The sequence below is a fragment of the Ursus americanus genome, chromosome 20, assembly GCF_024610735.1.
Source record: "Ursus americanus isolate L20-20 chromosome 20, mUrsAme1.1.p, whole genome shotgun sequence".
Taxonomy (NCBI): Eukaryota; Metazoa; Chordata; class Mammalia; order Carnivora; family Ursidae; genus Ursus; species Ursus americanus.
In genome coordinates, this window is record NC_142146.1 from 17,333,342 (window position 1) to 17,357,694 (window position 24,353).

Consider the following 24,353-nt stretch of genomic DNA (forward strand, 5'->3'; position numbering starts at 1 on the left):
ATACTTTCCTCTGCAAGCATATAATGTAAATCTAAAACCAGGAATTCTTCATAATCTCACAAAAATAACAACTCCTTGATTATTCTTAATAGTCAACATTGATTTATGTCTACTCTGATTGTTCTAATATCAATTTGTCAGTGTCTTTGTACCTCAATCCACCATCAAAGTTAACCCTTAATCCCCACTCTATTTATGTAGAGGGCTGAGCACAATCCTAAATACATATCATAGAACTGAATTGCTAAGCTACTTAATTTAGGATGTGTGGGTATTAAATGCTTTCAACCCTGTGCTGAGTTTTGTTCTACAAATATGATAGAGGAAGCTTCTATTACTCCAAAATATCCAGGGGAACTGCACTTGCCTGCACATTAAAAAAAAAAAAGTCAAACCCATAAATTCTCATGGCTTAAGTTTGTTTAAAAGCTGACAGCATCCACGTCCAGATTGGAAAGGCAATTTCAGAAGACATGAACGTGATGGATGCTGTAATTTTATGCAGCATATTTAAATATAGTCTTCTTCTGCTTTATAGGCTAGAGTTGAGTAGCAAAGGGAGGGGACTGTATCAGTCAGTTTTTCCCATAATAATGCTGATGAACAAATCACAAAAATTTTGGTGGTGTTTACTGTTAGACTCACAGGTCTGGGTCTTCTGGGCAAGTTCTCCCTCAGGGTGTAGGTTTATGCATTGTCTTGGTTAGACCTACTCCACATATCTTCTGCTGGACCCAGGCTGGTGGGCTAGAAGTCACTGGGAAATGTTCTTCTCTTGGTAATGGATAGAATCTCCTAGAAGGACAAAGGAAAGCACTCAATGTTTGTTAACACAAAGGCCCTGGTCTGGTTCACTGTCGTTTCCATATTCCATTGGGCAAAGCAACACAAAACAAAACCAGAGGCAGGGGTGCGTAACAAATACTGCCCACCCAGAGGCCATTGTTAGAGGGAGATGCACAAAATCTCCAGAACAGTAAAGAACTGGGGCCAACAATTCCAGCTACCACAGAGGGGTAATTGTTTCTGGAAATAAAAACTTCTTTGGATACTCAATAGGCAATTTGTATATGGTTCATTGATATTTAGTGCTTAAAATGGAATTGCTTGATTGTGTTTCTTGATTCATCTGAGTCTGGGAGAATTCAAAGATACTTTTTAATATGTTTACTTGAATTAGCGAGGAAGAGTTTAAATTCTTCCTTCTCCTATCTCCAACTATTGCTTGAAAATTGGACTCTTTTCCCGTGCTGGTTTCTTCTCCCTTTTTTGGTATCTATTAACACCCTTATTTTAATTCAGCCCTGAGGTACTGAAGAGTGAGCCGTACGGGGAGAAGGCTGATGTCTGGGCGGCCGGCTGCATCCTTTATCAGATGGCAACTCTGAATCCTCCCTTCTATAGCACCAACATGCTCTCCCTGGCTACAAAAGTAAGCAGTGTTGGGAGACAAAAGGGTCCTGTGTTGCTAAAAATGCCATTCCTTTTCTTTCTAAATAGAGCATTTGTGATTTTTATAAAACCGTCAATTAAAAGCAGGCACATTGTTTTATTGGCCACATGATCCAATTCACTTTTTCCCCTTTCTTCTAAATATACATCACGTGCTGTGGCACATTCCCCTTATAATTGTCTTCATTTATCCTAGAAAATTATACAAATAAATATATCAAATTACTTTTGGTCTTTTATTTTTAATTGTGGTTTGGACTGCCTACAATCGGCACATTATATTATCCTACACATCATTTATTATGAGTCTGAGGCGAACGTTAACTCAGCCTGAAGAATACAATCTGCGCTCAAGAACTGCTTAATTGATGTTAATTTTTTATTTGTTGGGTTGTTTTTGTTTCTGATTAAAATTTGTGCATGGTTATAATGCTCGTTCAGTAGCTCTCATGTTGTGGCCAAGTATTGTACATATTAATGGGCTCTTTACGTCCATCGCACTAGTCTGTCTGTTTTGCAGATAGTGGAGGCGGTCTATGAACCAGTGCCAGAAGGCATCTACTCTGAGAAAGTGACAGAGACCATCAGCAGGTAATTATTCTCACAATTTCAAACCTGATAGGGATTATCAAGAAATACCTCACATCTCTATGAATTTACCGCGTAAATATTCATGAAGAGGAAGGGCTCCCAAGTAATCCAAACCTAGAACCATATTTGTGCATCAGCAGTAATGGCGACCATCTGGAAGCCACTTCAGTGGGTCCAAGAGGAAGTGGTATATGCACTTGAAATATTATGCAGCCATTAGAGTGATTATTCAGAAGGCTTTGTATCAACCCGTAAAACAAAGATGATAAGAAGCGAAGTAAAGCAAAAAGGATGTAAAGCTGTTTGTAACTATGATAAAAACTGTAAATATATGCATGGATGTCAGAAAAGGCTAGACAAGGACATAGGAAACTGAAAAAGGCCATGTTAGATGATAAAATTGCGAGCACTTTTTCATTTCTATTTTTAAATTGATAATGTTATGTTGTATAATAATTTTTCAAAGAAAGAAAGAAATGCTCCAGCCATCAATGTGGTAGGAGTTTAATGAAAGTCATTTCCTGTTGCATTCGCAAAGTTCTGACCTCCCAGGGCTTGTCCCAGCTGACCTGTCACCCTTCCCTCCCACTTCTCTTTTGCTCCCTCACTGCCAGCCCCAGGGAGCTCCCTGCAAGTCCTGGTACGCCCCTGCCTCGGGCCCTCTGGCCTTGCTCTTCCCTTGTCCTGGACTTCCCTTCCCTCTGGTACGTGCATGGCACAGGCCCCCACTTCCTTTGTGTCTCTTCTGTTATTTCCCATCATCAGAGAGCCCGCCCTGATGCCCCTACAGCCTCTCTGCATTCCAGCCCCCTTGCCTGCTTCATAAAACTTGCAGCACCCATCTCCCGACATGTTAGACATTTGTGTGAGCAGACGTGTTTCTTTATTGCCTGTCTTGTCCCCACCAGAAGGAAAACTCTACAAGAGCAGAGGCTTTTCCAGTCTGGCTCGTGGCTCTTCAGTGCCCAGAGCAGTGCCTGGGACAAGATCGACCCTTAACAGATACTGGTTGTATGAATCAATGACTTGTTTTCTGACTGATTGTTATTTCTATACCAATGTATGCTCTTAAGTTGGCTCAAGATTACTTCCCTGCCCCATCAAGCTGAGTCAAATCCTTATTATTTTTATAGAAATCCCAGAGTCACCCCGGATAAAATATCTGTCCATTCTCCTGCCCAATTCCCTTTAAATTTGGTTCTGTATCTATCCCAGCACTTAGCACCACCTCTGATGGAATGTAAGAGATGTATTCCCTTCACTTTCTCCTCCCAGCCCATCGTTTTGCATTAATAGGTACTCCTCACAGTTTGTACGGTTTTATCTTGAATCTTTCCTTGCTCAGCACAACACTGTCCTACAGTTCTAAGGGGCCTAGATCCAGCGGGGGCTGAGTTTCACTAACTGGAGACTCTGAACAAACATTTGACCATTCTTTCTGCATCTCTGTTCCCTCATCCAGTAAAAAAGGGATTGTAATAATACCAACCTCATCAGGCTGGTGTGATAATTATACAAAGTAACTATGAAAGTCACTTAGCATAGAATTTGGTGAATGGTAAATCTTAAGCAATATTGCAATTATCATTGTTAATATTATGGGAAATGAGCTGAAACCCCTTTCTGAATAATCTGAATTCTGCATGTATTAGATCGTGCCCAATTGCTAATGAATCCAGACAAATGTATTTAAATTGCTCATCTCCACAATTTGGTCCTATTCTCTGCTATTTGTTTTCTGGAAAGTGCCTCAAAACTTCAAGAAGTCTCTAGAGATGTCAAGACAAGAATACCAGATCTACTCACTTAATTTCTCCTTTTCATAGGTATTTGAGCACCACAAAGAGCGGGGGAGGGGTGATACAGAGAAAATGTACAGAGACATTATTCTGATTTTGTAGCACGGGGCAAACAGGACCATAATTTGCTTCTGACAGTCCCCATGGCTATTGGTATCCATGTGTCTTGGGGCTAACAAGTTAGTGGAGGAGTCAGGTACCAACACTACATGGAAAGGTTAAGAGCGTCAATAGGTTCTGTAATCAGCTGGATTTTATTTTATTTTTTTTTTTAAGATTTTATTTATTTATTTGACAGAGATAGAGACAGCCAGCGAGAGAGGGAACATAAGCAGGGGGAGTGGGAGAGGAAGAAGCAGGCTCCCAGCAGAGGAGCCTGATGTGGGGCTCGATCCCATAACGCCAGGATCACGCCCTGAGCCGAAGGCAGACGCCCAACCGCTGTGCCACCCAGGCGCCCCTGTAATCAGCTGGATTTTAATCCCTATTCTTCCACCCACATCCTTTTCTCATCTGTGATGTACGGGTAGCAATAGTAACTACTCACAGGCTTGTTCTGAGGATTAAATAAGATAATGCTTTGAGTCCTTTTAGCACAGTACCCAGCACTTAGTGAGCCCTCAGTAAAATTAGATATTATTATTAATAATAGTAGTGTTGCTACTTATGGAATTAAGTATATAAAACAAATTATAATAAATTGGATGAAGAATGGTAAAGGGAGCAATGAGAGATTCCAGAAGGACTTGGCCTAGTCTAGGGACTTCGGGAAGTTTCTATGAAGAAAGAACATGTAATCTGAGACCCGAACCACCACTAATTCTCTAATGTAAAGAGTGGAGAAAGCATTTCATAGACCAGCATAGAGCTTATTAGTTTGAGGAACTAGAAGAAATTGGAGATGTAGCGTGTTAAGTCAGGGAGAGAATAGCCAAAGAATGATTAGGGCCTGGGGAGGCTCATGGGGCCAGATCGACTAGGTCTGATAGGCCACATTGAGGGTTTTGAATTTTTATCTCAAGTACTGAGGAGAAGACTTAAGGTTATTTACAAGTGGGATATAGTGAAAATTTCTTCTATAGCAAAGATCTGTGGAGAATAGAGAGCAGGGAATGGGGGCAGGAGGGGAAGTAGGGCCAGCTGTCCACCAAGACATGATGGTGGCTCTGACTGGAGTGTGGTAGTGTTGATGGAGAGAAGTGGGGCTATTTCCATGGTGGCTTGGAGTTGAGTCAACAATTTTGGGGGTATAAGCATGAAAATGGAATGACACTAAAAATATGAAAACAGTTGGGTTTATTCTGTGGAACTTCAGAAAGTGGAGCCAAGACCACGGAGTGGAGGTCCAAGGGGGCCCATGTCAGCTCGTCATTGGAAGTATGTGTCAGAATTAGAGATACCCAAGTGAGGCAGGCTGCTGGGTGGGTAGTGAGTTCCCTTGTCACCAGAATGGTTAAGAGGATGAATGATCACTATTAGGGGACTCAGGGATTAAATGTTTGTAAGGACACTTTTTTTTTTTTTTTTTTTTTTTTAGATTTTATTTATTTGAGAGAGCACGAGAGAATGATCATGAGCGGGGATTGGGATGGGAGGGGCAGAGGGAAAGGAAGCAGCAGACTCCCCACTGAGCTGGGAGCCCAACTGTGGGGCTGGATCCCAGGACCCTGGGGTCATGACCTGAGGCGAAGGCAGACACTTAACTGACTGGGCCACCCAGGCACCCCAGTAAGGACACTTTTAATTCAAAATAACTAAGATGCCATAATAAGTAAGAACTGACAATTTAATTTTAATTTTATAACTGATTATACATTAAGATGACTGTGCAGTCTATAGCAGACGTGGTTTTCACTTAAGGTTATTCAAGACTCATTGTCTGGGTTCACATCACAAAGTTTTATCTTTAGAAAATTTGACATAAAACCAAATTCAGTCATGAATTTTATGCAATTACATATTTAATTTGCTTTGGATTTTTAATCTTTAAAAATTAAGTTCCAAAAGAATAAATAAGCAAATTCAACTTTCTATTTTCTTAGTTTCCTGTTTTCTTCAGAAAATTGATGCAAGGAATACATAAAGGCAAAAGTGGTCTTAATGATCATTTATGACTCAGCGAATCATCAGGCTCAGAGCTGATCACGAGTAACGTGACAGAGCCTTTGAAATGCAAGACAACCATTGATGGGCACGTTCACTAGATTGAATCTTAGTTTCACACTCGGTGTTTCCTGTTGCATGATCTTGCTGCTTCTGCTTTTCCATCTTCTCATTTTCACCCTCTACCTCCTGTCTTGCGTAGAGCGCATGCAGTTGTGTGTCTCCTGTGCTGTATCTTTCCTTTTTCCTGCTCGTTCATGTGGTGAACAAGCACATTCTGTCACTGGAACTTTTCTTTCCTAGCAGGCTTTTACCCTGGGAGAATAACTTAGCAACCCCAAAGAGTTTGGGGCAGAAAATCAATCCATTTTGTTGCTCTGCCCAGTACCAGCATTACTATTTTTACCTTCCAGTACACTGTTCAGAGAATATTGTCTGTTTACTTTCTAAAAATGAAGAACATTTCCTTTTATGCACAAAATCTTCCAATTGCCTTACATTTCTCTCTCTGTGCCTGGTTGCAGAAGCCGTCTGGTGCTCTGTTTCAGAAGCGCTCATGATGACTAGCACAATTAATGCTTGCACCTAGTTCTGAGGACAAGTGGATCTTTCCATTTTTCACCCTACCTTTAACTCTTTAGTTTTCTTTTTTTTTTTTTTAATTTTCCCCAAAGTAACTTTGACATGTTATATTTTGTAAATTTATGGTGTACAGTGTGTCACTTTGATATATTTATATATTGTAATATGATTGCCAATGAAGCAATATTTATCACATTACATAATTATATTGCAATGTCATTGACTGTATTCATTATTCAGTGCATTAGATCTCTGTGGCTTATTTACGACTCATTACAAGTTTGTACCCATAGACACTATCATTCTTATCCTCCCCACCCCTCATGTCCTGATAACCACCATTTGTTTTCTATTTTTTTTATAGGTTCGATTTTTCTAGATTCCATATAGGTGTTATCATACAGTACTTGTCTTTCTCTGACTTATCTCGCTTAGCATAAGGTGCTCAAGTTCCATCTATGTTGACAAAAATGGGAATATATCTTCCTTCCTCATGACTGGATAATATCCCATTGTATATATGTACCACCTCTTTTTTATTCATTCATACGAGGATGGGCATTTGGGTTTCCATATCTTGGCTATTGTGAATAATGCTGCGATAAACATGGGAATGCAGATACCTTGTTGAAATTCTGTTTTCTTTGCTTTTGGGTGTATTCCCAGAAGTAGAATTGCTGGGTCATATGGTAGATCTATTTTTTAATTTTTTAAAGGAATCTCCATATTGTTTTTCATAGTGGTTGGACCAATTTACGTTCTCATCAACAATGTGTAAGTGTTCCCTTTTCACCACATCCTCACAATCACCTGTTATCTCTTGTCCTTTTGATGATAGCCATCCTAACAGGTGTAAGGTGATAGTTCATTGTGGTTTTTGTTTGCATCTTCTTTTTTTTCTAAGATTTTATTTATTTGAGAGAGATTGAGAGAAGGCTGGAAGGAGAGGGAGAGAGAATCTGAAGCAAACTCTGTGCACAGTGCAGAGACTGACACAGGGCTTGATCTCATGACCCTGAGATCGTGACCTGAGCCAAAAACAAGAGTGGGCTACTTAACCGACAGCCACCTAGGTGCCCCTATTTGCATCTCCTTAATGATTAGTGATGTTGAGCACCTTTTCATGTGCCTATTGGCCATTTTGTTGTCCTCTTTGGAAAATATCTAGTTTGGCCCATTTTTAATCAAATTATTTGAGTGTTATTAAGTTGTGCTTAGTTCTTTATATATTTTGGATATTAACCCCTTCTCTGATATGTGGTTTGTAAAAATATTCTCTGCTCTATAGGCTGCTGTTTCATTTCATTAACTGAGTAGCAAAAGCTATGCAGTAGTTTTTGAGTTTGATGTAGTCCCATTCGTTGTTTCTTGCTTTTGTTGTTTGTGCTTTTGGCATCATGTTAAAAAAAATCATTGCCAAGACCAATATCAGAAAGCTTCTTTCTTCCCTTTCTTCTAAGAGTTTTATGATATCAAGTCTTATGTTTAAGTCTCCGAACAATTTTGAGTTAATTTTTGTGGGTGGTGTGAGATAGGGGCCAGTTTCTTTGTTCTGCATATATTTCTTCAGTTTTCCCAGCACCGTTTGTTAAAGAGACTGTCCCCCTGTGTTTGTCCTTGGTTCCATTGTCAAATATTCATTGACTGTATGTGCTGGGATTTAGTTTTGGGCTCTCTATGCTCTTCCATTGGTCTATGGGTCTATTTTTGTGCCAGTGCCATAGTGTTTTTATTAATATGGCTTTGTAATATAGTTTAAAAATCAGGACATGTGATACCTCCAGCTTTATTATTTTTTTCTCAGGGTTGCTTTGGCTATTCAGAGCCTTTGGTGGTTCCACACAAATTTTAGGTTTGTTTCTTCTATTTCTGTGAAGAATGCCTTTGGTATTTTTATTGGGATTGCACTGAATCTGTAGATGGCTTTGGGTGGTATGGCCATTTTAACAATATTTATTCCTCCAAAACATGAACACAAAATGTCTTTCCATTTGTATGTGTCTTCTTCAGTTTCTTTCAGCAAAGTCTTACAGTTTTTGTTGTATAGATCTTTCACTTCTTTGGTTAAATTTATTCCTAAGTATTTTATTATTTTTTGATGCTACTGTGGTTTGGATAGTTTTCTTTACTTCTTTTTCTAATGCTTCATCATTAGTATAAAAGAAGGCTGCTGATTGCCGTAAGTTGATTTTGTAACTTGCCGCTTTCCTGAAATCATTGATTAATTCCAACAGTTTTTTTGATTGACTCTTAGGGATTTTTTATGTGTAAGATTATATCATTAGCAAATAGAGAAATTTTTACTTCTTTCTTCCAAATTTGGATGCCTTTTATTTCTTCGTCTTGCCAGGACTTTTCCAATGCTATACTTAATAGGAATGATGAGAGTGGGCAACCTTGCCTTGCTCGTGATCTCAGAGGAAACCCTTTCAATTTTTCTCCATTGAGTATAATGTGACTTGTGGGTTTCTCATATATGGACTTTTTTATACTGAGATACATTCCTTCTATAACCAATCTGTTAAGGGTTTTTATCATAAAAGGATGTTGTATTTTGTCAAATGCTTTTTCTGTATGTATTGATTTCGTGGGTGTTCAGGGTGGTCTGGTAGATATCCAGCTCAATTCAGGGGACCAGCTAAAAAGTGGTCCCCTACTCCTCCGCCATCTTTTTCAGTCTCCCTCTTTTTCTGTATGTATTGAGATGATCATATAGTTTTAATCTCTCATTTTATTGATGTGACAAATTACATTTATTGATTTGCGTGTGTTGAATCCTCCTATAGCCCAGGGATAAATCCCAGTTGGTCATAGTGCTTAATTCTCTTAATGGATTCTTGAATTTTGTTTCCTAATATTTTGTTGAGAATTTTTACATCTATATTCAGCAGGAATATTTGTCTATAGTTTACTCTTCTTGTGGTGTCTTTATCTGGTTTTGGTATAAAGGCAGTGCTGATTTTGTAAAATGAGTTTGAAAGTGTTCCCTTCTCCTCAATATTTTGGAAGTGTCTCAAGAGGATTGGTGTTAATTCCTCTTCAAGTGTTTGGTGGAACTCACCAGTGAAGATGTCTGGCCCTGGAGTTTCCTGCATTGAGAGTTTTACTGACTCAATCTCTTGAGTCATAATTGGTGTGTCCAGATTATCTGTTTTTCCCGATTCAGTCTTGGTAGGTTCCGTATTTCTAGAAATGTACCCATTTCTTGTCTATATTTCTGTAGTATCAGCTGTGATGTCTCCTTTTTCATTTCTAAATTTGAGTCTTCTCTGTTTTTTTCTTAGGCTACCTAAAGATTTGTCCATTTTGTTTGTTTTTCTGAAGTACCAGCTTTTAGTTTCATTGATTCTTTCAGTTGTTTTTCTGGACTCAATTTACTTAATTTATTTACACTCTGATTGTTATTATTTCCTTCTTTCTGCTGATTTTGGGTTTAATTTGTTTCTTCTTTCTAGTTCCTTGAGGTGTAAAGTTAGGTTGTTTATTTGAGATCTTTCTAATTTCTTAATATATGTATTTATTGCTATAGACTCTTAGAATGGCTTTTGCTGCATCCTACAAAATGTGGTATGTTGCATTTTCATTTTAATTTGTTTTGAGGTTTTTTTTATTTCCCTATTGATTTTCTTCATTGACCCATAGGTTATTTAGAAATGTGTTTCCACATATTTTAAAATCTGCTCACTTTCCTCTTGTTGATTTCTAATTTCATGTCATTGTAGTAGAGAAGATAGTTGGTATGATGTCAGTCTTCTTAAATTTGCTGAAATTAGTTTCATGGCCTCTCATGTGATCTATTCTGGAACATATTCCATGTGTGCTTGAGAAAAATGTGTATTCTGCTGCTATTGGATAGAATGTTCTATATATGTCTCATTCATTTGTTTTAAAGTATGGTTAATTCCAATGTTTCCTTGTTGATTTTTTGTCTGGATGATCTATTCATTGCTCAGAGTGGGGTGTTGAAGTCCTCTACTATTATTGCATTGTCTTTTTCTCCGTTAAGATCTATTTGCTTAATATATTTCGATGCTGAGATGTTGGGGAGAATATGTATTTATTATTATATCTTCTTATTATATTGACCCCTTTATCACTATATAATGACCTTCTCTGTCTCATTACATTTTTGGCTTAAAGTCTACTTTGTCTGATATAAGTATGGTTATATTTGCTTTCTTTTGGTTACTATTTGCTCTGAGTATCATAGTGCACCCCTTCACTTTGAATCTGTGTTTGTCTTTGGAGGTGAGGTGAGTCTCCTGAAGGCAGCATATAGTTGGGTCTTATTTTTTAATTTGTCTAGCCACTTGGTGCCTTTTGTTTGGTGAGTTCATCTGTTTACATTTAGAACGATTATTGATATATGAAGACTTACTACTGCCATTTTGTCTTTTATTTTCTGGTTGTTTTACGTCTCTATTGTTTCTTTTTCTTTGTGTTTCTATTTACCTTTTTAGGTTGATGGTTTTTTATGATAATTTGCTCACTTTCCCCCTTTTTACTGTTTTGTGTCTTTGCTCTAGATTTCTGTTTTGTGGTTACCATGAGGTTTGTATAAAATGTCTCATAGATAAAACAGCCCATTTTATGCTGATAACTTATTTGTCTATACAGGTTCTGTCATTTTTCTTCTCCCCTTTTTATGTTTTTATTGTCACAAATTATCCCTTTTTTATGCTACATGTTTATTACCAAATTGTAGTCGCTATAGTTTTTTTTAATGCTTTTCTCCTTTAACCTATATGTTATAGCTGTTTAACACCCTATTCTAATATAGAGTTACAATTTTGTGATTCTATATATCACTTTATTTGAAGTTTTGTGTATATTTTTATCTTTTGTTTGATGTAGAAGAGCCCCTTTTAACATTTCTTGTAAGGCAGGTCTAGTGGTGGTGAACTTTTTCAGCTTTTGTTTGGGAAAGCTTTTATTTCTCCTTCATATCTGAAGGATAACATTGCTGAAGGATAGAGTTTTCTTGGCTGATGATTTTTATATTTCAATACTTTGAATACATAATTCCACTCTCTTCTGGACTATAGGTTTTCTGCTGAGAAATCTGCTGATAGTCTAATGGGAGTTACTTTTTAGGTTAGTCTCTTTTTCCCTGGCTGCTTTTAAGGTTCTTTCTTTATCCTTGCTTGACTTTTGACAGCTTCACTATAATGTGTCTTGAAGTTTTTTTTACATTGAGGTTGTAAGGTGATCTGTTAGCTTCATGGTCTTGTATGTCTAGTCCTTTCCCCAGCTTTGGGAAGTTTTCAGCTATTATTTCTTTAAATAACCTCTCTTCCCTCTTCTTCTCTTCTCCTTGTGGTATACCCATTATTCTTGTTGGCTCTCCTAATGGAGTCTGATAGCTCTCATAGGGTTTCTTGACTTTTTAAAAATCTTTTTAAATATAGAAGTTCTCTTCTCCTCCACCTGAATCACTTCCAGATTCCTATCTTCCAGATCACTTATTCTTTCTTATGTCTGATCTGATGTATTTCTAGTGCTCTTAGTTCATTCTTCATATCATGTATTGAGTTCTTCAGCTCCAGAATGTTTGTTTGTTTCTTTTTTAGAATTTCAATCTCTCTCAGTTCTGACAGTGCACTCTTGGTTCCATCACCTCCATGAAGTCCAATCTACTCATCCTCAGATGTACAGATATATGCGTCTCTCCAACATTCTGTTCTGCTGTGCAGAGGAAACCCTGTTGGGTTATGGATGACCTACTGGTTATAAATTGACGGAGAGCGACAAAGGGAACAACTCATGCCACCATAATGCTCAACTCTTTGTTTCTTAAAATACAAAATGAATACAATTTAACATCAGATCCCTCTAATTCTTTCCATCTGGTCTCAGAGCAGAGTGGGGACAAAGTGGGTGGGGTGAGTAGAACAACCTAGCTTTTTTATACAACATGATTTTATGCTTATTTGATTAGAGAATCATTGAAACATTTGTTCACTCTTAAGAATTTCTCTGAAATATCTAAGCAGGGATGTGTTTTAGAGAATTAAAGCTAAATCAGAACTTCTGGTAAGAGATGTTCCTGGAAGTCTAAAAGTTTGTGGCCAAATATTTGGGGTATATATTTTGGGACAGGTATATTCTTAGATGTTAGCCCAAGTTTGTTCATTCATTCATTCATCTGCCGAGTACCTACCAGGACCTAGATTCCATTTTACATGCTGAGGAGATCATGGTGAAAGTGACATATGTCTCCTCTCAAGAAGTTTCCAGTTTCTAGTGGTGAAATGGATCATTGCAATACAATATTAGAGTAGTTTAAGGATTAAATGTAATGAGAATATACAAAAAGGGGATGATAAGTCATTTGAGGGTTATCCAAGAAATCTTCCTAATGGAGACTAGAAGAAGAGTGGGGTTTTTAGCAACAGATAGGGATGGGATCTGGAAAAAGGCAGATACCATTGGCAAGAAACAAATTCAAGCAGAGCAAATAAAATGAGCAAAGAAATGGAGGCATAAGAGAGCCATGGGTTATTTGGTGTGTAGCTGGAGGAGGGGAAGCATTTGGTGTGAAGCTGGAAGGGAGTTAAGGGCTGGCTCCAGAGGGGACTTGTATGGAATGCTGGAAATTTTAGTTTTGTTCTATTGGACCATGAAGGGCTATTGAGGAATTCTGAACAGAGAAGTGATATAGTCAGATTCAGGAACATTATTCTGTGGCAGTTTACAGTATGGTCAGAGGTGGACAAAAGATGAGTGTCATTTAGGAAACTCTTCCAGTAATGCAAGAAAGCAAAGATCACAATGGCTAATAGTGGTGGGATTAGAGAGTGGGGATATGGATTCAATAAATATTTCATAGGGAGAAGCCACAGAATTTTGTGTTGGTTAAATGTGGGAGGACTACAGGACAAATAAGTGTGGATTTTCTTTTCAATGTATTGAGCGATTACAATGTGCCAGCACTTTACACAGGTGACTTCATTAATCACCATACCAGCTTGATGAGGTGTAGATATTGTGATTATCCCATTTTACAGATAGGCTACCTGAGACTGAGAAGCTAAATCTTGCCCAAGTTAAGTTAGTAAAGGGTGAACTAGTATTTAACTCCAGCAATCCAACCTGGAGCCTGCCTGCCTAATTGTGATGCTACATTGCCTCTCCCTGGTGGCTCCTTTTTCAGGGATGGCAAATCCAGGAAGGGGAGTAGCTTTGGGAGAAAGGGGATGACTAAATGCCAGAACAGAGACCATTCTGGTTCCCATTTACCATAACACATAATTCGTAAAACTAGCTTATACTGCTTTTTTGGTTAAAGAAAAGCTCAGCTAATAATTCAACTGCTAATATTATCTTGAATCAGTTTAAATATCTGCAGACTAAGACTTTAATCTAATGCACTAATGAAAGGCTTAGAGGCTGTTTTTGGTTTTTTTCCTCTCCCATGGCAGTCATAACCAACGCTAGGTCAACCAAGCATTTTTAGCACCTTTAATTACTTTTGCTAATTAAGTGAGAGTAGATGAAGAAACAGATTTAATTAGAAGGTGAAATTCAACGTCTTCGCTTCTTTTATGATTATGAACAAAAGTAAGAAATTGAGTACAAATATGTCACTGGCACGGAAGTTCAGCTTCACGTGCTTATGACCAATGCTCAGGGCCCCATACTCAAAACAGCCCTGTGCTTAGGGTTTAAGGCTCTGTATTCAAGGTCATGAAATTCTTTTTTTTTTTTTTTAATAATATTTTTTTTATGTTATGTTAGTCACCATACAGTACATCCCTAGTTTTTGATGTAATGTTCCATGATTCATTACTTGCGTATAACACCCAGTGCACCATGCAATACGTGCCCTCCTTAATACCCATCACCTGCCTATCCCAATCCCCCACTTCCCCTCCCCTCTGAAGCCCTCAGTTTGTTTCCCAGAGTCTATAGTCTCTCATGGTTCATTCCCTGTTCTGTTTACCACCCCCTTCCTTCTTCCCTTTCTTCTCCTATCTTCCTACTTCTTATGTTCCATAAATGAGTGAAACCATATGATAATTGTCTTTCTCTGCTTGACTTATTTCGCTTAGCATTATCTCCTCCAGTCCTGTCCAGGTTGCTGTAAATGTTGTGAAATCGTTCTTTTTGATGGCTGAGTAATATTCCATTGTATATATGGACCACATCTTCTTAATCCAATCATCTGTTGAAGGGCATCTGGCTCCTTCCACATATCGGCTATTCATTAGCCATCAGGGAAATTCAAATCAAAACCACATGGAGATACCACCTTTTGCCAGTTAGAATGGCAAAAATTGACAAGGCAGGAAACAACAAATGTTGGAGAGGATGTGGAGAAAGGGGATCCCTCTTACACTGTTGGTGGGAATGCAAGTTGGTACATCCACTTTGGAATACAGTGTGGAGGTCCCTTAAAAAGTTAAAAATTGAGCTACCTTATGATCCAGCAATTGCACTACTGGGTATTTACCCCAAAGATAAAGACGTAGTGAAGAGAAGGGCCATATGCACCCCAATGTTCAAGGTCATGAAATTCTTAATAATCTTATTTTTAAATTTGTGTTTCAAAATGACGTCTGAAGAGACAAGGAGCATGTACGTTTGGGGCTTGGGAGTCTCAGTTCCTATGAGGTCCCTCCAACTTCCTACCTCTCTGACATAGATTCTCAGCCATCTGCTCCTGGCCCCGTGGCCCCTGCCTGGCTTCCAGCTACATCTCCCTGTCCCTGTCCCATCATTACTACCATTCTTTACCTGATATTGGGTATGTCAGCAGGGTCTACCCTGGTGATTGGGTATGTCAGCAAGGGAGGCCTGTTTTCTGACTTTACCCTCCTCCCCTGTGGGTTTGTGAATGCAGACAAGGAGAGGATAAGGCTGCAGTATGTGCCCTGTTGAATCTTGGGGTAAGGCAAAAAAGAGGCCATCCTTAACCAGGCTGGTAACACCATGGTGCACTCAATGGGTGACTCAGTGGGGCCTTTTGCCCACCTCCAATCCAGGTACCAAGTGCATCATGTTGGCATGGAGACTGCAATGTCTTGGGAGTCTCCTGCCTACCATCATTTAGGACACTGGTCTATGGGAAGGGAGATTGACTTCCTCACTCCCTGCTGGGGCCCCATACTTTCATTTTGTACGGGGCGCCCCCAAAGTTATGTAGCTGGCCTTGTCTTTCTTTGTTATAAATTCAGTCTATGCTTTTATTTGTTAAAGATGAATTCAGCAGATGTGTAAGTTCCTGTCATAACCGTAGTGTAAGCCCACTGCCTTAGAAAGAAATAACATAAAGATTAAGCATGAGATGATAATGTCTAAGATATGTGTATTTTATTCATGATCAAGTAAAATACAAAGAATAATTAGCAAATTAACAAGTTAGAGTCTTATTTGACTCCTTTGGTGAAGAATAATAATAAAAATAAAATAGCTCTCAAATCTTTCCTGGAGACATCAGTATTATAGGTTGTTAAATCAAATATAAAAATGAACATTCGATCTTTTTCTCAAAGTCTAAATAAATTCAAGTTTATTAAGAAGCAACATGACTTCAGTGAAGCTATAGGATTTGAATTTAAAAAATAGACAAAATATTGGGCACCTGGGTGGCTCAGTTAGTTAAGCATCTGCCTTTGGCTCAGGTCATGATCCCAGGGACATGGAATAGAGTCTCATGTCGGGCTCCCTGCTCAGTGAGGAGTTTCCATCTACCCATCCCTAAGCCCCACTCACGCTCTTTCTCTCACTCTCTCTTGGGTGAGCTCTCTCTCCCTCAAATAAATAAGATATAAATAAATAAATAAATAAATAAATAAATAAATAAATAAATAAATAAATAAATAAAATAGACCAAATATTATAGCGAATGCCTGAAGTATTTCAAGCATGCTGACAGTGATCTTGATAATTGATCTCACTGTGTCTAGAATGGCTTTCTATTAGTGTTTAGCTGTGACATGAATAATATTCCCTTTAGTTTAGCTGATTGCCATTTCCTACCTCCAAATCACAGAAAATATTAGCATGCAATGTGTCAAATTAGTTACTTTAAAAAGTTATTACAACATCTTAAACCTCTAAGTAACTGTGTTGCATTTTATTTTTATGACTCCTGTTTTGTAAGACATACACTAATCAAGTTAGGTTGGTATTGCTGCTATACAGCTAGAAAAGGCCAGTAAGTCGTGACCCCCTAGAAACCCACCTTCCATTTGGTGCATCAGGGCCTACATTCTTGGGATCCTTCTTTGTTTCACTGACCAATGACTTAGCAGTGATTATAGAAAATAACCAGTTCACACAAGAGAAGATGACTGTATCTACCTATCCTGAGACGCAAGGGGCAGCTTCATGCTCAGCCAGTAGCCCTTGCCTGACAGCCGCACGGCAAAGAGAACAGTGCTGCCTCCCTCTGCTTCCCAAACTTTCCAAATACCTTTCGAGAAGTCTTGGATTCCAAACTGTGCTTGATGTCCATCTTATCCCAGGTGCTCTTGGGTGCGAACACATGGTGGACACACAGTGGGGCTTAACCTTGACCCTCCACACCCGTGGCCTGGTCCTGACATTGACCAGAGTGCTGTAATCAGCTTGTCTTCTCTTAGGTGCCTCACTCCTGATGCCGAAGCCCGCCCAGATATCGTAGAAGTCAGCTCGATGATATCAGACGTCATGATGAAGTATTTAGACAACTTATCTACATCCCAGCTGGCTTTGGAGAAGAAGCTGGAACGGGAACGGAAGCGCACACAGAGGTACTTCATGGAAGCCAACCGGAATGCTGTCACATGTCATCATGAGCTGGCTCTGTTATGTCATGTAAGTGCACAGCTGTCAGTGTCCTCGCGATATACTCCAATAAGGTCATCTGAAGTGGTTCAGGCTTGTCTTAAGGGAAGATTATCCTAAGTTAGGAAAATATTAATTGCTGCATGCTGTATTTCACTGTTGTATAGTTCCATATTTGCATCCCTTTCTAGATCTCATAATTGAAATTAAAGTCAATATAAGTGAGTTTCCAATGAACTACCCCCAATTTATTGTATATTGCAAAAGAAGCGGCATCAAAAAGATCCCTTAACAATTCTTTAAGCTTATATTATGCTCTTTGTATAGATAGCAGTGAATATGTATATTTTATTTCTTTAGCAATCTAATTCGGGGAATATGAATGAAAATGTTATATGTTAATCAGAGAAGGAAATAATAATTGCCTTAAAATTTTGTCTTTTTAGTCCAGTTGCTTTTATTACTGTTTGTGGTGGTAACGATGCTGCCATGCTTCAAATAAGAATATGTCCTTTAATTTTTCTTGCCGGTAACCTTTAAATTATTTTGATATTTAAGTTTATTTCTGAGCAGAGCTTGAAAAAGGGAAAAGCTACAAATGTCCCCATGTGCAAGTGACCATGCCAGCAATACTCTTGTTACTGTCTCTCTTTTTACCCCTGTGCTTTCGTTCGTGACCCATGATCCATCCTGTGCTCATGCTCCGGGCTCCCCCAAGCAGGGAGCTAGTCAGGGACCCTTCAACCTGGTAAATATTCTTTTCTTCCCTCTTGGGCATGGGGCCCAAGGAAATAGGGTCATAACACCCATTCTTAATCAAGGTACTTGGTCATCAAATTCCTTTCCGGGACCCTAAAGGCCTTTTCTGCCTCAGCTGGGAAAATAATTTGAAGAGTTGATTTCAAAGAAGAGACAGCTGTGATTTCTTTTCCTTCCTTCCTTCCTTCCTTCCTTCCTTCCTTCCTTCCTTCCTTCCTTCCTTCCCTCTTTCCTTCCTTCCTTCCTTCCTTCCTTCCTTCCTTCCTTCCTTCCTTCCCTCCTTCCTCTGATTTCTTAGATAACAGAGTTTCCATCGAACTCCTTTCTATTAAAAGGAAAGCACTACTCTGTGGTGTGTTTGTTTTGACATCCTTGGAATCTGGAAGTTGAAGATTCAGTGTAATTTTCTTTGGGGGGTGAAAATCTCATCCTTATTGCTTTGCTGAGCCCAGCTGTAATTTCACAAAACAATCCTTGGTGATTATCTAAGGCCTTGGTTTACGTTTGGGAGCATGTAACTTGGAGTTATGGCTCTTGCTGAACACAGTTAAATCTTATATACAGCGAGTTAGAGTTCACTTTTCTTGTTATTTTGCTACCTGACTTCATAAAAAGTAGGCAACAGTGAGAAACACACCATTCTATGCATGTCATGTTGCATTCAGAGAACAGTGTTCCCAATAAGCTAAAACGCAAGAGATTTAGCCATTTCTATATATCTTAAGTATTTGAGGCCTTCTGTTAAGTTCTGCACTGCAAAGCTACTTAGCCAATTTCCAGTTAGATATAAAAGAGTCGGTTTATATTAGATTCCTGTAGCTGATGTGAGGGTGGACGGAGTTAGTTTAAAATCTAACAGCAGAAATCCTCTTATCTTTAGCAAAACACCTTGAGAATGACTTTTATTTATTTACTTCTCCGCTCTTTGTTTTTTAAACTCTTACTGTGGAAAATTTCATACATTTACAGAAATAGAGATAGTACTTCTTGTAGCCATCCCCCAGCTTCAAGAATTTGCTGCCTCGGGCCAATCATACTGTCTTTATGCCCACCCGCTACCCACTGCCTGCTCTCCGTAGGTTATTTTGAACCAAACCCAAGACACCATATCATCTCATCCATCAATATTTCAGTATGTATTTGGAGGACCATTTTAACTGTAGAAACCTAGCTCTCTGGCCATGACGGGGTTAAACAAAGGGAGATGTCTATGGCCGACAAGGGAGTTTTGAGGTTCTAGAAGTTCTGTACTCATCCATAAATTAGGGGGAAAATATTGCCTATTACAGAAAGCAGTAGAATTGAATAAGTAAATGTGTTTGAATAAACTAAATTAAATAAATAAAATAAAATTAATTAATTAATTAATTAATAAAATAAAATAAATAAATAAATTAATTAAATTAAATAAATAAAATTAAAAAGTGGCACAAAATTATAAGATAGTACCAGTTATATAAAATGAGCAGTAATTATGTTAAAAAAATAGTGTGGATGCAACTTGCTGATCTAGTATTAACTGGTCCATTAGTGCTAAATCCACGTGTGGTTTTCATGCAGTTAATCAGTATTTATTGAGCACGTGCTGCTAGCCAGCCTCAATGCCCTCGCGGAGCATTCAGTCTCATAAGGACCATAGAGAAGTGCTTTACTTCTAGGCAGAGTTTATATCACTCCTTCTACAGAACCATCAGGGATCTTCTCCTTTTGCACTATTTTATGTATACTGATAATTTTTCATCTCTGGATTAATCAAATGTTAGCTAAAAAGAAAAGTGCAGCTTTATTAAAGAACTGAGAAGGAAATATGATTACATTTCATCAAAAGACAGCATGCAGTTAATTAGCATTTTCCTTGCTAAGTACCAATTATTATTTTTTAAAAATTTACATCAACACCATTGCTGATGGAAAAATTACAGGTATAAAATTTTATGTCTCTTTTTTTCTTAAGTATTGTTATAGTATTATGATTGTTTCATTTCAAATACAGTGGAATGTCTCCCAGAGCAGTTAATATCAACAATACAATTACACAATTCAAAGATAAGCAATAGTCAAAGGAAAGAGAAATTAGTGAGTGCAGTAGAACTTCCTGAATTCTCAGCACTGATAAGGAGATCCGTTGTGAATTGCTGGAATTTTGCAAATTAGCGGGTGAGCAAACAATTAATCGGAAACATTAAGGACTCTTATGTCATGGGGTGTATGCTACTTACTTTTTCACATATTAGCTTATTCTTAATTATGGCAATAGGCTAGTAAAGACAGGTATTAATATACATTTCAAAAGGACAGAGAAATCTTCACTAATAAAGTTCACTCCTGTGTACTGTGGTTTAGACTCTATGAAAGAAGAGCAAAACTTTCTTTTTGAAGACTGTTAAGCTTTCTAATTTTTTTTATTCAAAATAAGAAATGAGTTGGAGAGCAGGGTCAAGAATAAGAATCAAGCAGAAAAATAAGGTGTAATTTTTACTTAAATATGTAATAATAGAAGTCTATTTGCTACAGAGGGTACTGTGGCATTGTAGTAGTCAAAATCATGATTGGCATTTTGGCATTATGCACAACGTGTTAAATACACAGACTAGCTGCCCTTTGGCTGTTATCTTATATCCCAGACAGAAAAATCAGTTGCAGACATTTCTACACAGCACGCTGCTTAGATCCTCACCAGCAAATGCAAGGATGAATGTTAAAACCCAGTCTGGAAAAATGTAGATAATCAGTAGAAAACTTCAATTTCATTTAGATTGCTGGGGTCTTGTGGCTCCAGCTGTAGACTGGTATTAACATTGGTAAATAAAGCAAATTTCTATGTGTACAAATGGAGCAGAGTTGAATGTACCAGGAAGACTGAAGGGTAATCGTGAAAGAAGCATGTTCTTGAAGGGTGAGTTTTGCAGGGATTTCCCACTTCTCTTCCGGTGATATCCACAGGGACTTTTATCTTCACCACCTCTGTTTTAAAGCCACATGACATTTCTTTCTACTAGCAGAGTGAGTTTGTTCAGTCTGGAAAACTTTCACATCCATAAGCTTACACAAACAGAGAAAAATTGAAAATGCTTGCAGTTTATAATTAATAGAAGAACAAAGAATTGTTGAATATCTTCTGAATGTAAGACATCGTGCTTGCTATTGTGAAGGTTATAAAAAATTATAAGGAGTGGTCTCAGTCGTGAAGTGATTTATACAGTCTACCTGGGAAGCCAAAACATATATGCAGGAGGAAATCTGGGTAAATACCAAGTGAGATCTCTGGCTGATTGAGTTCAGGGAGGCTCCCAAAACAAGTGGGGTAAGTTTGGACCTTGAAAGTAGGTAAGGAAGTCACCCTGGATGGAAGAGAATAGCAAAAGTGCATGAGCTCTAGATATACCAGCTTAGCATACTTGGACTACTAATCACATTTTAGAAATGGTATTGTTTTATGCTTTAACTTAAGAGGCAAGAGAAAGGAAACCAAGAGAAGAGACTTGTCCAAGGTCACCAAGCTAGTTTGCTGGTTTCAGACCTTGGACTTAAAGGTGGGTCTCCTGATTTATAATGCGTATTTTAATATGAATAGTTTAGAAAGTCTGGGAAAGTAGTCTGGTCTAGGTGGCAGAAGTTTTTGGAATACCTAGTCATTGTATCCATACCTAGCGTTTGGATTTAATCCTGGGTATTGTGGACCAAAGACTTGTATTTCTCCAGGGTAACTAACAACCAAATTATCAAACTAAGGGTGAATTCTTCCTTATCGTTCATATCTCCTCTTGAACTTTTTTTCCCCCTGTGGTTTCAACCACGCTCCTCTGTCTTGGCTTCCATCTTATGTCCCTGAACACTTTTTTCTTGTTCTGTCTTCCAACCCTGGACTCTGTTAAGTTTCGATGTTCTCTTCTCCTCTTGCTCTTCTCTTGAGTGAGCTCTGTCCAGGTCCATGGTTTTTCATTTCATATGAATTTGGGTAAAAATTGGTTGTATGAAATGGGAACTTAATCTTCTGTAATCACATATCATTTTGTTTTGAACCCCTGTTCCTGCTGATTGCAGAAAATGGGGGAGATCGGCATTAGCACATATCAGCTGTTTTGGACTCAAAGTTTCTCTCCCGTTTCAAGGGTCCTCCACTCCATCTCCCTCCCCCAAGATGGCAACTGGATACAGGAGGAAGCTTAGGCATCCTCACGCCGATGGGAGGGGGCTCTGTGTGTTGCCTTCTTCTTCTTCTGGCTACTGTTGACTTTAGATGAGGTGAACCTATCCCTATGGCTTTGGGGGACCTACCATGGCATCTCTGGTTTGAGCTTCTTCTCTGTGCTCTATGCAGTGATAACCTGGTGGACTCACCAGTGAGCACTATCCATTTTCTACATTCCCATTGTGACCTGTGGGAACTTCGGATTCCATGGGGAACAAACCGGGAGTGGGGGCACAATATCAGCCCTACCTTATCCAGTCAACAAATATTTATTGAGCGCCTATTAGGTGTCAGGTACTATTCTAGGTGCAGGGGATACCACAGTGAACACAGCGTGTGGCCCCTCATGGGCCCTATATTAAATACCCATATTAGCTATATAGCATATAGTGGCATGATGGTCATGAAGCTTCTCTGAAACTTCCAGTCTTTTCTGGCTGAACCTGAATTGTTCCCTCAAACCTTCTGGTCTGCTCCACTCCCAAGGTTCACCTCTGCTGGAGAGAATGTGAGGAGGAAAAACAAGGATGCCTGAACCTGCCTTCTTATCTTCTATCCTTCTATCTGGCTCCTTCCTTGAGCTTCAGAAAGACTTCCCAGTTCCCCATCCTCACTGCTAGAAACTGCCCTTCTACCACATCCTCCTCTTTCCCCAAGTGTTCTTCATTCATCCTTTTCCTTGGATTTATAAGCCCCAGCCTCCTGGCCTGGTCTCAATAGTATAAGTGTTCTGGGTGGAAAAGTACACGATATTTTCTAAGAAGGCAAAATACATTGAGATGTGTTTTACAACATCCATTTTTCTGAAGACCTCCAAACGTATATGTCTGATTGCAGCCTTTCCTGCATGACAGACCTAAATTTTGACCTGGACATTTACCTGTATGTCTAATGGATACCTCATGCTCAGCAAGTCCCATAGTGAATGGAGTCTCTTTCCTTAACCCAGTCCTGTTCTACACCTCATCACCTTAATTGAAACCTGGACATTTTCAATTCATTCTCCCTCAGATCCTACATCCATTTCATTAGCAATCTTTTGCCAGTCCTATTTTTGAAATGTCTGACAAATCCATCTTCCAATTCTCATTCTCATTATCTCACGTTGGGTCATTGCAATATCCAACTTTCTTGTTTCTAGTCTCCTCCTCAACCCTACCAGTGATTCAGTGTACCACCTCTGCACTGTCTACAGGGTCATCAGGAAATGTGTGTATGTGGAGGGTGAGCCATTTTGTTTATCACAATGACGTTGACTGCTACTGGCACGTAAGGGGAGGCAGCCAGGGATGCTAATACTATACCATGTACACAACAGTCCTACACAGAATGTATAAAGCAGTACCAGGAGATACATATGAAGACATTGATTGCAAGGAATTGTCTTATACGATTGTGGGGGTTGGCTAGGTAAGTCCAAAATCCATAGGGTAGGCTGTCAGGAAGGGCAGGTTGAGACTCTTGGACATGGGCTGAACCTGCTAGCCACAGATGGAGTTTCTTTTTCATCTCAAAGAAGCCTCAGCTTTGAAGACCTTCCAAATGATCGAACCCATTCTACGCAGATTATCTAGAATCATCTCCCTCCCTTAACCATCCTCTATGCGCCTACCAAGATGATCTTTCAAAAATCGCATCTGATCTTGATAAATTATCTCATGCTAAAGACGATGAGTAAATGTTCCCATAGCGAGTCCTAGAAATGTACTCTAAGCTTTTGGTGAGTTACAAAAAGGAAGATTTCTGTGATAGTCTCACGATGTCAAACTATTGTGCACATAATTATTATCCTAAATTCCATCTACCTTGGGGGTGGTGGAAGCAGCTAGTAGAGCACTTGTCAACAAAGATTATTTTCTAAATCCACAATCCCTTTATAATTTCTCTTAAAGAATTAGAATTCTTCTTGTAGTTTAGTAATACATTCTTGGCAAACTTTATTGACAAGCACTTGGTATTTATCCTAAATTCTCAAATATCTTTAAAGTTGACCACTTAGGAATTGAGCAAATATGCAAGTACCTGATTCTCATTTTCTTAGTGCAAATTTAAAAAACTGTTGTGCTATTTATTTATCTGAGTTGTTTTATTTTTATTATACCATA

The 24,353-nt window shown here is 38.7% G+C and overlaps 1 protein-coding gene across 2 annotated transcripts in view; it reads left to right on the forward strand.

The window, feature by feature from the left end:
- NEK10 (NIMA related kinase 10) overlaps positions 1-24,353 on the forward strand; it is a 219,997-nt gene that overhangs the window by 130,096 nt on the left and 65,548 nt on the right. For both annotated transcript variants that reach the window (XM_045774471.2, XM_087870152.1), the window contains exons 24-26: positions 1,303-1,432; positions 1,973-2,043; positions 17,114-17,327. In XM_045774471.2, the coding sequence (XP_045630427.2) occupies positions 1,303-1,432; positions 1,973-2,043; positions 17,114-17,327 (415 nt within the window). The remainder of the gene's footprint in view (positions 1-1,302; positions 1,433-1,972; positions 2,044-17,113; positions 17,328-24,353) is intronic.